This window comes from Danio rerio, chromosome 6 (assembly GCF_049306965.1).
Source record: "Danio rerio strain Tuebingen ecotype United States chromosome 6, GRCz12tu, whole genome shotgun sequence".
In the NCBI taxonomy this organism is placed as follows: Eukaryota; Metazoa; Chordata; class Actinopteri; order Cypriniformes; family Danionidae; genus Danio; species Danio rerio.
Window position 1 is genome coordinate 30,287,765 of NC_133181.1, and position 17,990 is coordinate 30,305,754.

The window sequence follows — 17,990 nt, forward strand, 5'->3', positions numbered from 1 at the left end:
AGGAATTGTATTAGTATATACATATTTTCATGACCACTAATGGGATTTGGTCAAAGTCTGGTCATTTGCTTCTGTGTTTGGAATGGTAGGCCTCTTTTTTTGAAGTCAGTTTGACGGTTTCAGCCTTAATATTCTTAATCCCTCTTACCATTAGTTTGCAACAAGTGAATGATGCACGAAAAGCCCCTTCCCCTATTCAATATTCCATTTCAATTGGAAGTACATCAACATACTGAAATTAAAGTCTCTGAATAATCTGGCTCAAGCTGACTTTAACGGTGATCAAACAATATATATATATAATTTCGATATCTATAATATAATATATTAAGATATTATTGGTGAACTCTGACCTGCGAACTCGCATCAGTAGACAAATTCCATTCATACTGCTCACATTCATACTTAATAGAATGTACTTTTCTAACGGCCGAGTAGTATGTTTAAATTTAAATGCAGTACCTACTGAGTAGTAGGCGGTTTCGGACGCAGCCACGGTGTCAGGAATCCTTCCAGATATTGATTCACTGCACCTGCACAGCCCCAATCACCAGAATTTTAATCAACTTCACCTGTCGCTTATCACCCGCTCAAACTACATAAGCCTAAAACATTCATTTGTTCACTGTCTGATCTACTTGCTAGAACCTGGACTCATTTCTCTTCAGCTCGATATCCCTTACCAGTAGTTGTATCATATTTGCCTGTCTATCTGCTTACCGGTTTGCCTGTTATCCTGATTGTGATCTTGTTCTTGAATTCCTGAACTGTGTTTACCTCCATCGCCATCATCTTGTTTCAGTTACTACCTGAAGTTAAGTCCTGTTTGTTTGGTTTTCTCCTGCTATGTTGGTATTGATGAAATTTCTGTTCTGAACAACCTCCTTTACATTGTTTGTTGAAATTATTATTAAATACCTGTTTTTTTTTTTTGGTGTTTTTTTTTTTTCTGTTAATCTGCCCTTGTCTTCTCTCTGATCCGTTACACACAGAGAGAGAGATTTTGTCTGGAAAGTAAATAAAAAAAATAAAAATTACAAGCTAATTGTGCTTAAATTACCTAAATGTATGTAGATAGTTATATTGTACAGTGAATTTTGTGGCTTTAATTATTTGATAAACTTCCCGTAATATATTTTTGTTTCTGAAAATGAATAAAATAGTTGGAATTTAACAGAAAACTGCAGCGAAATGTATAGGTATGTTTCAGAAAATCTGCAAACATGTCTGTAAATGCACATTTACAAAAAAAAAAAAATAAGCTAGTTTAAAATATTTTTTACTTGATTCCCAATAGAGAAACATGCTGCAGTGTTAATGTAGGTTGCTGTGAGCATGTATGATTTTATGTTTTACAGTCTTAATAAGGGATTTTTATGCGATGAGGCCTGTGTTTTTGATGGAGTGAGGCAGAACTCAGCGCTGCAGGAGGTTTGAGGTCTTGTCTCTTTAGGGGACTCTTGAGACCCTCGCTCTTCATTAGAAGGGGCTGAACAGTCAGCTGTATTAAACACACGCTACGTTTCACTGGGGCTTTAAGTCATCCAGAAAATGCCAGAATGACACTCTGCCCTGGTTCTGGCATAGTTTTTTTCTACTTTAAGCGGGCCATGGGAATAAGGAAGATCGTAAAACTTTCCAACTTTATCGTAAAATTGATTTGAGTTAGACTAAAGCAGGGATAAGAACCAGAGGAATGGATTTAGATGTGAATTAAGTGAATTAAAGAAGAAGAGCATACTGGCTGCCTGTCATCTCTTCAGCTTGACTTGCTGAGTTGGTGGTTGTTTTGCTGTGATGGCCGTTTGGCTGCAGATGGAATGAGATTTGGATGTGTTTGGAGAGGTCCGGTGGGAGAGCAGTGTTGTGCTGCCTGACTGAGCCGTCATTCAACACGGTCCGCTGGACTGTGACTGTTTTCTGCTCAGCACAAGACACTGAAGCTTCGGCTCAAAACCTAGTGAGCTGCCTCTGTAGACAGCATCAAAGCAGCACTCTTGACATGAAGCTTATCCCAAAATGAAAGCATCAATCTCTTATTTCTCATTTTGTCCAAATTATAGGGTGGCATATACATATTTTAAATGAACCCTCCACTTTTTTTTGGAAATTTAAATATAGTACAGGACACTTCTATACAGCTTAAAGTAACATTTAAAGGCTTAACTAGGTTAATTAGGTTAATTAGGCTGGTTAAGGTAATTAGGCAAGTTATTGTATAACAATGGTTTGTTCTGTAGACTATCAAAAAAATATATAGCTTAAAGAGTCTAATAATTTTGTCCTTAAAATGTTCATATATATATATATATATATATATATATATATATATATATATATATATATATATATATATATATATATATATATATATATATATATATATATTATCTGACATACAGTGAAAACTTTGTTGCTCTGTTAAAGATAAGAAGAAATATTCAAAGTGGGGATGTAAACTGTATATTTAATTCAGCCGATGTCTGGGTCTGTTTGTAGTACTTTTAACTTAGCTTAGCGTAAATCATTGATTTGGATTAGACGTTAACATTTTTCTAAAAAGAGTTTTGATAAAAAGAGTTTTGACTCCGTGTTCTAAGACTGACAGAAAATGAACAATTGGTATTTTATAAGATGATATGTCTATTGCTGCCATACCACGGCTTTAGTAGATGAAATCATTAAGCTGTAATGAGAGTATACTTTCTAACAATATCAACCGAGACAATAGCAAGTTTTCATATTCTGTCTTATTACACATGTAACTACAAACTATATTTTTGAGTGAGATGCTAATGGTCTAATCCAATTTAATGATTTATGCTAAGCTAAAAGTTCTTCTGCCAGTCTGACCCAGAGCCAGTCCTCAGCATTTCTGTTGGTCATCCAAAAGAAGAGGCTCATTTTAAAACTTTGTATTTAAACAAACTACAACAGTATATTGAAAGATTTATTGAAAGATATAATGGCAATATGCATGATTACATAAGACAGTTATAAAGTAATTTGTTTTATGGTCCCTTGAATTTTTAGACTTTTTAAATTATTTGTATATTTTTATTCTAAATACTTTTCTATTTATTTGTTACTATTTCTATTGTTTCCATTTCTTTTCTTCTCAGGATTATATTTTTGAGTCTGACCTAACTAGAAAGCAAATGTTGAAAATGAATAATGTTCTAATTTAGGCTCACAAATCTACATTTTAAAGTAATAGCTCAGCCCAAAAAATATGGATTAACTGTTAATTTACTCAGGCCATCCAAGATGTAGGTGGCTATTTATTTTAAGTAGAACATTAAATATTTTTAGCTGAATCTGAGGTCTTTGGTAATTCATAAAATGCAAGTCAACATCTTTAAAATATAGAATCTCATAAAATACAATCAATCAACTTTTACAGTAAAAAACCCACATTATTTTAAGGTACAATTCCCACTATTAACAAACCATGAACTAAGACTTTGCTCTATAAACTAATAATTTTCTGCTTATTAATATTAATGTAATTTAATTTAGGTATTGTGTAGGAATAGGACAGAAGAATAAGATTACTAAGGACAAAAAATACTAATACAGACGAAACAAATGTAATATTGAAGCTGTTTGTGTAAAAAAAAATAGTATGCTTACTATGCATTGTAGTTTATGATGCGCAATACATGTGCTGCTTATGTGTCACATTCAAAATCATTCTAAGTCACTGAGATTTTATTACAGTTTAGTTAGTCAACGCCTGTTTTGTAGACATTACCTAACAAAGCAGCACACTAAGTTTTGGAACAGGGCCAGAGTGAGAGAATCAAATGATAAAATGCTTTGTTAATCTTTATTCACCCAACTGCTGAAGCTTATTTAAACACAAAGCAGTTTTTCCTGCGGGACTGATAAATTTTTTTTTCAGGAGAAGCAGCAGTAGCAGCAGCAGGGGGCATTTCCTTTGCCTCACTATAATTTATCACTCCTATATTCTCCAGAAAAACAAAACTGTTTTGTTCTCTTTATTTATTTTGAGACTAATTAAACAAAACGTTGCATCTTTTACAACATATTGTCATTTAAGTTCAGTAGATATATAACTTTTAAATTAAGGACAAAGAAAACAACAAAGAACACATCTCGAAAATAAAAATTGGAGATTAATGTTGATTAAAAGAATTTATTTAGAGGAAAATGTTATAAGCAAAATGGCACAGCAATCTTTCTGCACTGCAAAAATAACAATCTATTAATAATCATTCATAGCCATATAATTTATAGTCATAAACTCCCTCGATTTCTGATTTTCTTTTATATAAAACATGGAAATATGAAAGATACATTAATGCGTCATGCATATTTATTAGACTGCACAGAGCAGCATTATAAAAGAAACCTAAATATATTTTGTATGATAGAACAGTGCTTCTGCTTTCTCTCATCATTAATGTGGTGATTGACTGCAGGGTTGCCCTTGTGGGTTTCTAGAGAGCACTCAACCTATTTGTATTAACCTTCCGGATTACATCTATCATCATGTCTTGCACCCACACACCTGTCTCATTTCAGATTTGGATTACACGCATCTATAGGACATTAACACTAATTTACTATACTATATAAACACCTATCACACACACCAGTTCTGAGACTTGTTAAGCTGTTGTTGCATTTTTGAGTGTATCCTGTTTTGGCCTTCTCTGTGGTTTTGATTCCTGGACTGGATGACTCCTGCCATCACGTCTTCCCTACGCAACAATAAAGACCATAAAAACCATAAGCAATGAACTGTGCCATTGTAAAAGCTTTGGTGCTTTTGTGCCCTGTTGTGCTCGTCTCTCATCAGCTATTGCTTAAGCAGTCTTGTTTCGCTTTGATGCAGCCTCACTCTAATTCATGCTACCATGATGAGGTCTGAATATTTTAGCTCATTCTTGAACATGATCTCTGCGGGAGGCCAATAGGATGTAATGATGACATCTTCTGTGATTCCACGCTCATCAATCTATACACCTTTGTTTGTTGAGAATACGTGCCCTCTAGTGGTAAATGTGACTAATTGTGCCTTTAAGGTCACTTGATAAAACATCAAAGTCGCATTGTAATCAAAATGTACTCTTCTTATTTTTCTAATGGTTGATTTAAATGATCTATCGGTACAGTTCTTTATTTTGTAAAAATGAATTTGCCCTCAGAATCTTTAATCAAATATCATCACCTTCTCTCACCCCTTTAGATGTCTTCTTCACTTCTGGTCACATGGAATGACTTTTGGGTGGGGCTATCAATCTGTCTCTCACTTCTGCCCTGTCTTCATCCATTCGTCAATCTACTTTCATTTTGTTCGCAACACGATCCTACAATCATACAATCATACAATCGATCCTTCCAATCATACAATCGATTCCCAAAAGATGAAATCATTCACTGCCATACTTTTTTTTTCTATAATTTTAGGACCATTTCAAGTAAGTGTGCATTACAAAAAAAGGGCAATCTTTAATTCCATTTCATGGCAAGCATAAATAAATAAATAGAAAAACAGTGGTGAATCACAAGCTTCCGGCAGCTGTTAATAAACATATCTTTACAGTGAATGCTGACAGGTTTATGTCTATCCATGAAGCTAATCTAGCACAATCTATGCAAAAACAAATCTCTTATGTATATCGTTTCAGGTCTTTGTTGTTTATGATGGGAGAATTTGTGATCATGCAGGACTCCTTAAGCTCACACATTCAACGCTCAGCTGTGACTAATCTACATAAATTCCTCTGATTGACTACTGCATTCATAAGCTCAAACAAAAACACATGTGGTTGGTTATGAAGCTCAGCACTACAAAACAGGTGTAAATAGATGCTGAATCTGAATCAACGTGCAAATCTTAGCTTTTTTTCATATTTCAGTTTAACTGCAACCATTGTAATGATCTGGAGCATTTTTAAACCCATTTTCTTAAATATGAGATATATATTCATGGCGGTATTTTTGTCACCGACGCTGGTTCTTTGTTTAAAGTTGCATTTGGCTAAAACTAATTAGCTGAGTCAAATGTACTTTATGACATCCAACTGATTTAATAAGTGAGTCATTATGCTAATTCAGATTAATAGCTTGTGATTAATTTTATGCGATTCATAAAAAGGAACTGGTTTATATGAGGCATCAGTGAAACTACACACTGCATGTTTATAAGCAATAGAATAATTTATCATCTTTGAAGAGCAGTGCAGGAAAAATTGCAAGAAATATATGACTTGGCAGATGTTCTTCCATAAATTCAGTAGTTAAAGTCTATATTGCATTCTAATGGCTTTCAGTTCATCCATATGGAGTCCTGCAGCCTTGGGAATTGCTCAACTTTATTCAGAGTTTCCCAGTGGAGTTTATGTGAAAATCATGTTGTTTACCAGTGGAAGAGAAAATTATTTGCTCTTCTGTGAAATTGTGATTCTTTTTCAAATATTTTCCAAGTGATGTTTAACAGAGCAAGGGATTTTTCTCAGTATTTCCTATTATATATTGTTTTCTTATTTCTTTTATTTTGGCTGGAATAAAAAAATAAGAAAGTATACTAGCTCCTTAAGAAATGTTTATATTTTAAATTGACTGCAGAACAAACCACCATTATTCAATGATTATATAAATAACTTACCTATTGAAACTAACTAACCTAGTTAATCCATTACATGAAACTTTTAGCTGAATACTCGTATCTTGCAAAATAACTAGTAAAATATTATGTACTGTTATTATGACAGACTAAATAGTTATTTAGCGAATTAGCACAAAGTGGATTTAAGATTAATTTGAAGCGGACTTTAAAAGAATTGACTCTTTAAATCCGAACAAACAACAGTTGACTTCAACTACAGCTATTGCTATCCAAAATAAAAAAAACAAACATTTATGTTTAAGCAGGGTTACAAGATCGAAGTTTAAGGCATTAGATTCATAAATTTGCACAGGCACCTTTCTTTATACAAAATGAAACTTTATTAACTAACTGAAACTAACACAAACAGACATTGATACAGGTTGTAGAAAAGAGTAAAGGAAGAAAAATAGGAGTTTGAGAGAGTGTAATGATGTAAAACCTTTAGACTTCGTAAGACCAAACTAAGCAAACCAAAAAGCATCATTTTAACCCTTCTGAGGTTTCTTTAGGGTTACATTTATTTTACACCAGTTCAGTATTAATCTTGAGGCATTACTTGCATTCCTCTTTCTGTAGCGCTGGCTTCCAACGTGGTTAGCTGGTGGTTGGCTCTTGGTTCTGTGTGGCTTGGAGTGGGGTGGAGTCTGTCATTTCAAGTTTGAGGCGGTAAAAGGACTAGTCGTGTTGACTTTTGGTTTCATGGTGCACCAAACTTAATTACACTCTCTAATGGAAAAGAAAGAAAGAAAAGTGATGGGAGAATTGGAAACGTGTTTGCTGTTATCCTGTTTTTGCCAGGGTCCACGCCTGCTCCCTGGACCTGAAGAGAAGTCTTCCCCTTTCCTGTGTCAGTTCTTATTCTGTGGGGCGGCCTTGGTCAGTATTTTTTCAAAGGATGGTTTTGTACCGACCTCAAGAGCTGAGTTGACCAATGAGAAAGTTACTTTGCCGAGGCACATTTTATAGTTTTTTGTTGGGAAGCTTGGTGATTTGCATATTCATTCTGGATGAATGCTGTGGCAGAAATGCCTCAAATATGAAGAAATGCCAGAAATGAGGTAGAAATGTTTATACTGTATGTTGCACACATATAAACATAAAATGTAAACAATCATTCAGTACACCAAATTAGCTTTGTAGTGACATCAAACTTGAACCATCTATGATCTTGCTCAGCAGTGGTAGAGTTAAACATTGATTCCGGGAGTTCAGAAAAAACAAAACAAAAAGCGCTCTGGGGTAAGTTCAAATGTATGGTCGGTGCTCTTTGGGTAAGGGATTCATCAACTCTGCAACAAGAATCAGTCCAAGGCACTCGAGTAAAGTGAAAAAATTAAAAAGCCTTTATTCACATGGCTTGATTCCGGGAGTATTTAAACCATACTATTAATACATGAGCAAGAGACTTGTGGCAAAACATCTGGTTGCACATAAAGAGAGAGTAAAGGGTTACATTAAAGCAAGCTATATAGGAGCGTGATCATGTCTCTGTCCATTTCCAAGTGCATTCCTTTTGTGTTGTATATACCTTTGGAATTGTATAACACACTGACCATCCAGGCTTTTCTGGTTAGGAGAGGTAGATGGTGTAATATTTGTTGAATAAAGCAACATAAATATTTATCTGATCGGCCAAAACCATTACAGTTATCATAAATTAGTTACTATAATGTTTAAAAAAAAAAAAAAAATATATATATATATATATATATATATATATATATATATATATATATATATATATATATATATATATATATATAAATATATAATATAATATAAATATTAAAAAAAAATATATATATATATATATATATATATATATATATATATATATATATATATATATATATATATATATATATCCATTAAACAAACAGAAGCCAAAAATAATAATTATTAATTTTATCTTCAACTGTTTATGTTTTGATTTCAAACACATTTTTCTCTTAGTGAATAGACTGGCTGGGTTACAGAGATAGTTCATCTAAATATGTGTTTAATTAATTTGTAATACAGACAATACAAGTGCTTCAAGAATCTAAAAAACATATAAAGACACAACAAAATAATACCCATTGCTTCTTATAACATATCAAGGCCTTATGAAGCAAAACCATAAATCTGCCAAGAAAATGAACATTATTTATAAAATGATTACCTGTAATCCACAACCTCAGCAAAATTACATGCAACATATAAAGCACATACTGAAATTTACAACATGGTTGACTCCACTTGCCTACAATTTATTCAGTAGCATCTGTTCTTGCCATATTGAAGTTATCTTCAATAAAGAGACGAACAAGCCCAGATGCTCTTGAATAAATCTTACTTGACATTCTCTGATGACTTGGATCACTAAAAAACGTCATGGGCATGTTGTCTTTACATTGCCAAGCAAATGATTCACGATTCAGGCACCGGTTCATTTTTTCCATCCCCTCCCTCTTGTAGCCTTGAGAATCCTGTCACATGTTGAAGGCAGCGAGTCTACTTGTAAAATGTAAACATCTTTCCTGATATTGACCAGATGCACCAATATGATCGCTTAACATGTTTCTTCAGGTCCTGCATTGAGCTGTTACATTCCAATCAATACAGCCTAATGAAATGCTATAGACCCCTACGTGTCATTTGTCTCCAGGGGTATCAAAGCCAAATGGGCAACTCGCCAAGGTCTAGAACTATAGATGAATACCAACTCAATCATAGGCATACATATAATTCTGTTGAATTTGACATGCTCATCTGCAGGTCATTGTTCCGTTCTTCGTAGTGGTATTTGGAGGATCATGGCCACTTTGTATGCAGCTGAGCTCCCAGCAAGCTTTGAGACTGCTCACCTGGGGGCTTGTTGCATTCTTAAAATGTATGCTTTGATTAAATGCAAATGGAAAGATAAACAGATAAACAGGATTTGGCCTGACATTCACTCAAGGTGCTGCTTTGTGAAGCAGATTAGTGTGGCTAATTTCTCTTCTGGTGGAGTTTTAATTGGCGTTCGATTCCAATCAAACTCCTGCCATCCTCCCTAGGGGCTCCACGTCTGCTGTTCTGTATGTAAAGGGCACTGCCGGGTGAGATCTGTCTACAATGGTGGCTTTTGATTATGTCTTATGCTCATATAGTGCTAATATTCTCTACAGGCTTGATTTAGATCACTGACTTTACAACAATATAGTCTGAGCAATATTTTATAGGAAGGATGGCTTATAATTAATTGCTTCCTCGATCAACTACTTTTGTTTGTGTACATGTCGGTTTTATTTGACAATTATTTTTCATTATAAGGAATTTTAGAAGCTACAGGGATTCATTTAATATTTTCTCTCATTGAAACACCTTTTTTTCTTGGAGGCTTTTGAGGAGCTGCGCTGGAAACCAGATTCCGTGTTTTAAAGCCGATGTGTGTGAAGCTTAATAATTAAAATGTTTATGAATTATTCATTCTGAATCTCTTTGTGCAAGCACTCCTCTGGCTGTGCAAGTTTCTATATTTAACATCGGCGTCACTTTTTTTTCACTTTCTCTCTCTCTCCCTCTGTTTCGCGCCTTCGTTCCTTGAAAAGCTCAAAAACACCTTTGGGTTTTCATCTTGACACTGTTTAGAGCAGGAGGTTTCTTTCTTATTTTTGTCACAGAAATCCCTTTTGATGTGTTTTAAAGCATGCTCTAATGTAAACCTGAATTTTCCACAGAATTTTACAGAAATTAGCTTTGAAGTTTCATAACAAAAGATATCTTAAAAGGTTGTCATCCAAAAAATATGTGACCCCACAGAACCATTGTTTTTCTGTAATTTAAGACTGTATATAATTGTTTAATAGTCATTTAAGGAAGCAATTTCAGTAAGTGATGAATTTTGAGATGGCAAACAGTTGCCCAAGCAAAAAAAAAAAAAAAAAAAAAAAAAAAAACACTCTTTAAATGACTACCAGGTGCATATTGTGACAAAATAATTGTATTTAACAATTATTTTGCAATATATAGTAGGAAAAACAAGTAATGAACAATGGGGGGGGGGGGGGGGGGTAATATTTCTAAAGGAGCTTTTGACATGGAATAGAACCAGATTTTGGTAAAAGGCAAACAATATAAACATTAAAAAAAATTTAAAATCTGAAAAAATAGTAATATTTAATAACTATAAAATGACATAAGGAGAAAGAACTGACTTACTAAAACATATTTAATACGTTCTATAAAAAGGCTTTTTTTGGTGATGGCAGCTTAAAGACACCTCTCATATGAAGAATCAAGTCACATGAATTGCTTAGGTGTGAGTTTTTACAGACTTTAACAAAGTGTAAAAATCTTGGAAATCTGATCTTTAACTTAGAAATATGCTTTCTAGGAAAAATAGTTACGCGTTCAATGCTTACGTTCCCTATTTTTCTTTGTTTTTTTTAACATGCCTTCATCTGTTGATAATGTGATATATATATATATATATATATATATATATATATATATATATATATATATATATATATATATATATATATACATACATATATATATTAATCTGTTCTTTAATGTGTGTAAAAAGGAATAAAAGTGCTATTTTACTGCGTCTTATGTACATGTATAATGGTGTTATAGGCTAAATTTTACAGTGATCATGGAAATGTTTTCATAAATAAGTTAATTTGTTATAATAGTAACTTAATGTAGTAACATAATAATATAATTTATGTACGAGTAAGAAAGCATATAGTAATAATAAATAATTAAAGTAATTTGCAGGATTTTTTCAGAAATTACTCTGATGTATGTAGTAAAGGATTTGTTATGTAAGATTACTTCTTTTTTTCAAGGACCACCTTAAATGTGCAGTATGTAAGTTTTTGACTCTTCTAAAGCATAAAAATAGCATAATATGTTTGCAGATATTAAGGAAACATGCTGAGTAACCATTCTTGTTTATCCTAAAAACAATGCTGAGGTCAGATATTTTGCTTGCTTTGAAAATGTGCATTACGTGCTGGAATTGCCGTCTTTGTTTTGGTCTCTTTACCCATCCAATGCCATTTTAGCCAATTATATTTCAGCTCCCCAGGTTGAACTTTAGAACTTTGTGTCTGCAACCGACATGTGACCTCAGGTGGACCGTAGCAGACTCCGAAATGAGTGAAGATTCCACAGGAGTTGGTTATTAATTAGCATATAAATATATAATATAAATATAAATATTGTTAGTGTAAGCATTAAGTGAGCAGGTTACATTGTAACTCTGTGTCCTAACAAAATGCTACATTATGTGACAAGATTTATAGTGATAAGCAATTGGGCTGATTACACCAGCCCAACATGACTTAAATATGACAAACTTAAATACAGCCATTTAGAAGCACTCCAACAAAATGGTAAGGTTTATAATCTAATTAATACCCATTCAACCTCTTTAACAATTAAATGCACATGCTGAATCAATGATATTTGTTGGCTTGCACAAAGTTCTAAAGTTCAATTTCAAATGCTTTATTTTATTTTCAATATCTGAGGTAAACTATCTTCTGCTGCTTTCAGTAGTATGGCAATACATGTCATGTAAAATGTCATTTAAACTTGCATCATTAGCATTTAACGCTGAATAAAGCACATGAGGTGTATCTGAGATGATTGTTGTCATAGTTTTATGTTGTTCAGCTGCAAGAAATAGAAGCCTTTTCTAAAATATAAATTTCTGGTGTTGGTTAGGACAAAAATTTATTTTAATATGGAAAACATTTCTTATATTACGTGCCGTTGCTTTTAGTTGGAATATGACTTAAATTATCCTATAGGCTCAAAATCAGGCTCGCTCTTGTTAATGTCATCAATCTGGCAACCTGTGCTTGTGTGTGTTTTAAACCAGGTGTGCAATACCTAGTTCAGCTAGGCACTCATACTGCACTTTTAAAGAGGCCATATTCCATAGCCTTAAAATTGTATTTTTGTTCAAATGTGTATAATTATGGTTGAATTAAAAACAATATCCTTGATTTCAGTTCATTCGATAAAATAAATAAAAAATATTTAATATGGAATTCAATAAATAAATCAGTCAAAATATATAATACATGTTCTGGCCCTGTGTTATTATTACATCAATTTAAACACTACATAGCTGGGTAGTTAGTTATATACTATCCAGCATACAAACAGCCTTGAGGATCTTGTTGCAAAGTGAGTATATAAATGTCATTATGAATCCAAATATTAAAGTAACATTAACTCAAGCACACCAAGAGTAGTCAAATACATCTAATCTAAAATAAATGATACTAAATCTTTAAATGGTTCCCAGAGACAGAGCATTATATAAACTTCATTCTAGAGGCTTGGCTTTCCGATAGCTGTCCTTATCTGCTCTTTTGTGCTGTAGAAAAGTTAGACATTTCACAATCTGCTGTACTGCAGACATCCATAATGTAATCTGATCTGTGATCCTCTATATTGATCTGTCAGCTGCCCACCGGGAGCTACTACTGAGAAAACTAGTGGCCTTCTAGATTAAAGTACACACAAAACACCTCTGAAAAAATCTTTATGTTCACATGCGGATTAATAAAAAAACTAATTTCACATAATAGTGTTCGAACCATTATCCAAATAATCTCCCAAGCCTGCGTACACTCTGCATATTTGGTATTTTTGGCTACTGGATTGAACAGATGGTATTTAAAACACTCTGTACTCTGTGCTGAACTCAACAGTGACACGCAAATGGCAATTTTCAGCAATCGCTGATTTCACAAATGTAAAAGATTCAATCGACTGCACTCTTATTGAAATAAAAGCACCAGTGGAGGATGAATTTTGCTTTCAGTGACAGTCTTTTTTCCCATCAGTGTGCAGGGTGAAGTAATCTCACCAGTTGAAAAGTGGCCTGGAGCCAGTGCGGCATTTTATCATTTTTATGTTGGCAACCCATCTCTACCATTAAAGCCTCTACCATTAAATTGAGTGATGATTAGTTCAGGATATCTATTAACAGATATTGTAACCATATTCAAGCAGTTGCTGGGTTTGTTGTTGCGGGATTAATTCTGTTTTACTTTTTTTACATTTATGCTGTTAATGAGTAATTTTTAGAAGGCTTCAGATGCGTGATATACATGCTTAAACAAATGTACATGTTGTAAATGAGATTAATTCATGTAAATGAAACACTAAAAACAATTTTTAAAGCTATTTGTAAGCAACTACACTACCTGACAAAAGTTCAGTCGCCTTTGCAAGTTTTAGGAACAACAAATAATAACTTGACTTCTAGTTGACCATTTGGTAGCTTAGTGGCTTATATGAAAGGTAAAGGCCTCTAGATTACGCTTATTTTACCAAAATAAAATATGATCATGCCTTGATTTTAAATTATTTAATAAGGACAGTAAGTCTGTCTTTTTTAAGACAATAGTCTTGTCACTAAACAGAAATAATGTACAGTATTGAATATAAAGTTATGGTGCAGTGTAAAAAGAATTAATATTGTGTATGACTCCCTTGAGCTTGGAGGACTGCGTCCAGACATCTCTGCAATGACTCACATAACTTCTTAATAAAGTCATCTTGTATGGCAGAAAAAGATCCCAGAGTTTATCAAGAATATTTGTATTCATCTTTATCTTTCAATGCCTCCTCCGTATGAGTTCCCATAGTTCTTCTGCAGTATTTTTGATGATTGGGATGCAGTTCAACAGATGATTCATCAGAAAAATCTACCTTCTGCCACTTTTCCAAATGATCAACTAGAAATCAAGTTATTATTTGTTTCTCTTACAACTGGGATTGACCACAAGAGGGTTAATAGAGGGTTTAAATAAAACATAGGCAATAGTATTATTTTACTTAACAAAAGGGAGTAAACAGTTGAGTTTTATAAAATTGAATGATGTTCTTTGACTTTAAAAGTTCAAGTAAGAGCTGAGTGATATGACATGATGCATAAACGTGCATTGAACTCTTTGCTCTTTACAAACATACTTGGCAAATTCCACATTATAGGTGTTAAAATAACAAGAGATATACAATACTTACAAATTTTTCGAAGCCATTTTAGGTTGGCACTGATTACATGCTGAACTATATAATGCATATATCCCAAATTTTGCTTTCTGACGAACTATATACAGATGAGAAGCATCACAGCCTGTTTCACAGAACTGCTTCTTTACTCTGTCTGCCTCTCCCATCCTTTCCTATTATTTTCTCATACATTGTGGGCAATCTAGCATAGTGTAAGGTTGTACATATTAATGATTCAGTGTAGAATGACAGATTGTCATTCTATGGCACCTTTACATTTGAATAGAAATGCATTTGTATTAGTTGCTTTTGAAATGTAATGTATAAAGTAATATTGCAATTGAATATTCACTAAAAATAGATTTGTACTTATTAACTGACTAATTCATGCAACACAAACTAACAATTAATTGCACAAAAATACTCATTTGATTTGGTTGGTTGGTTGGTTGGATGGTTGATTTAATTTATTGATTGATTGATTTGATTTGATTGATCAATCGATCTTTGATTTGATTTGATTGACTGACTGATTATAGGGTGGTACAATCTGACAATGTAATTTGTGTAATATATCAAAAAGAGAAACAGAACCCAGAATAGAGTGATCATTTCTAGCAGTTATTACCTTCATCAAACTGACAAGCAGACCATAACGGTTGTCTGTTTTAATCTAGACAGCATTTGCTGATTCACAGTACGCCATCAAGAACACCTTTTCATTTGCTCTGCACAGAAACCACCATATTTCCACTCAATTTCAACATCTGATTTCATTTTCTTCTTACATAATGTTTTCCTTCTGTCATTACAGGCTACAATTGGAATCGACTTCCTGTCAAAAACCATGTATTTGGAGGACAGAACGGTAAGCAGTCTAGCATGTTCTAACACAGCAGTAAATCAAATGCACTCCCCTTTTTTTCCATGCAGTGGCAAAACAAAAGACTTGTAATGAAATTGGATTGACTCTCAAAGTCTTTTTTTATTATATCAGTTGGGTTTGTGATAGTTTCGTAATATAACTGGAATCTCATGTATAAAGAAAACAGAAAGTATCGTCTAGAGATACCTGTGAGTGTAATAACCCAGAAATGATTCTATGACCTTCAGCCGTGCTTTTTATAAGGTCGTATTGATCTATCTTCTTGCTTGGCTCACTGAATGTGTTTGTTATCGTGTGTGTATGTGTGTTTTGAGAGGCTGAATAATTTGACTGTTCAGTTGGGGGTCTCTGACTTGCAGGTTCGGTTGCAGTTGTGGGACACGGCAGGCCAGGAACGCTTTAGGAGCCTCATCCCGAGCTATATAAGAGATTCCACTGTAGCTGTGGTGGTGTATGACATCACAAGTGAGTATAACACATCATACAGTAATGCTTATGTTCTGATTAATCGTCAGAATAAGAAATGACTACTTGAACTGAACGTTTTCACCTGTTAGAACATTAAAGGTGCCATTGAATGCAGTTTCGGTTAATTTTGCCAACCGACAACCGCCGCTCGTTAACCGAATACTAACCCTCAACTGGTCAGATTATTATTAAATTATTATTTAATTAAAAAAATAATAATTGACGTGTCTATTTTGTGTCTGACACATTAAATGCATTTAAAAATACTGATTAACTGCTAAACATAACAACAGAGCATCTTCACACACCTGCAGTGTTTCCAACAGCGCAGAAATAAAGAATAAACTAAATAAAAAGAATAAAATAAATAAGCCTGCCCTAGATATTTTTCACTTAAATTACTAATTTAAATTACTAAAGGAAAACACTGACTGAGATCTTTTTTTAAGAACCAGTTTTGTTTTTTCTTTTGCCAGGCTACCTCAGATTGATCGCTTCATAAAAAATATTAATTTAAATAATGCTCTGCTGTTATTCTTATATCACAAATCTCTGTCGAAATTTTTTAATAGAAGTTATTAGTTTATAGATTATCTCTTGAGCGTCTGGTTTTACCTTAGAGCTTGTGTGCTTTTATTTCCTCTTTCACTCGCGGTTCATGTGTGCGCACTGCGTGTGATGAAAGACAATGACAAGGCTCATATGTTGACTTTTTTAAAGTATAGGCTACTATAGCATATAACAATTTAGTTGTTTACATGATATTGCATTAATTTACATACATGTTTAATAAGATATAAAATAAAAGCCTCTGAAAGCATTTCATTATGCAAAAATCAAGAAAACTTTTGTATTTGATTGATTCGTAGATTGGGCTTTGAGCTATTTTAAAAATGTGTATTTTATAAGAACTATTAATAACTGTAATTTTCCAAATGGAAAAAGGATTGGTTTGTTGGTTGTACACTAAATCATCATAACTAATGTGAGGTGTTTGTGGTTATGCTATGATTGAGAGAAAATCCAGACACTCCGACTTGTGGGCAGCTTGTTTCTAAACTGATATCGGTCAAAAACGCACTCTTTCGGTTAACGGTGAATCTGTTATTATGAGCATCCCTAAGTGATACATTACGTTTAAGATGTCATTTGATATCTACAATATAGACAATATAACGTTAAATTTTGGCGTGGCGCTGAATAAACTTATAATCCGTCTTTCCTGAATTTTGCATTCTGAAGAGCTGTATACAGACAACATACTTCATGCATGGCTGCTCACTTCTAGTGTTCCTTAAAGCCTAACCAGTTTTCAAAATAAGCATCCCACTTACATAGGAAATATTATAAGCTGCAGTATCTTTTTTTTTTTTACACTACGATGCCAAGGTATATTCTGTTTTTCTTTCTATAGTACCTTTAATACTACTGTTGTACCTAACAAAAAGACTTTGTATGTTTTTACACAATAACAGACAACAACCAGACAGTTTCAGATCTTAGGAGCAGCTGCAAGTTAATTTTCACAATTAAAGATGACAGTTTGGTTGTCCGTAATCTTCAGTGTGACTTGTGAAGCACACACCTCTTTTAATATGACCTGGAAATATATTGTCAGATTTAATAGGTAAACCAGCTAAAGTCAGCTTCACCTTGAAGCAGAGGCAGGTTTACTGATGTCAGGTTGTGCATGAGCAGACGTAAATGCCATAATAAAACCTCATATCAAAAGGAATATCTACCCGGCCATCTGCTTTTGTATTTGTTGTGGTATATAATTATTTTATGAGTCAGTTGAACATTTTAATATTATGACAAAAGCACTCAGTGGTGCACAGTGCCTGCAAAATATTGAATGTATTTTGAAATGGTAATTAAAGATAACTAACATAAAAATTTAATTAGAAAATTACACACACACACACACACACACACACACACACACACACACACACACACACACACACACACACACACACATACACA

General features: G+C 33.5%; 2 protein-coding genes across 3 annotated transcripts in view; both read left to right on the plus strand.

Moving 5' to 3' along the window:
• The window catches only part of rab6ba (RAB6B, member RAS oncogene family a), a 213,720-nt gene that overhangs the window by 135,506 nt on the left and 60,224 nt on the right, over nt 1–17,990 (plus strand). Inside the window, exons 3-4 of one of the 2 annotated variants that reach the window (XM_005165932.6) lie at nt 15,465–15,518; nt 15,896–16,001. In XM_005165932.6, the coding sequence (XP_005165989.2) occupies nt 15,465–15,518; nt 15,896–16,001 (160 nt within the window). 2 annotated transcript variants of the gene reach the window in all.
• The window catches only part of LOC141386287 (uncharacterized), an 816,166-nt gene that overhangs the window by 125,680 nt on the left and 672,496 nt on the right, over nt 1–17,990 (plus strand). The gene's annotated exons all lie outside the window — the stretch shown is intronic.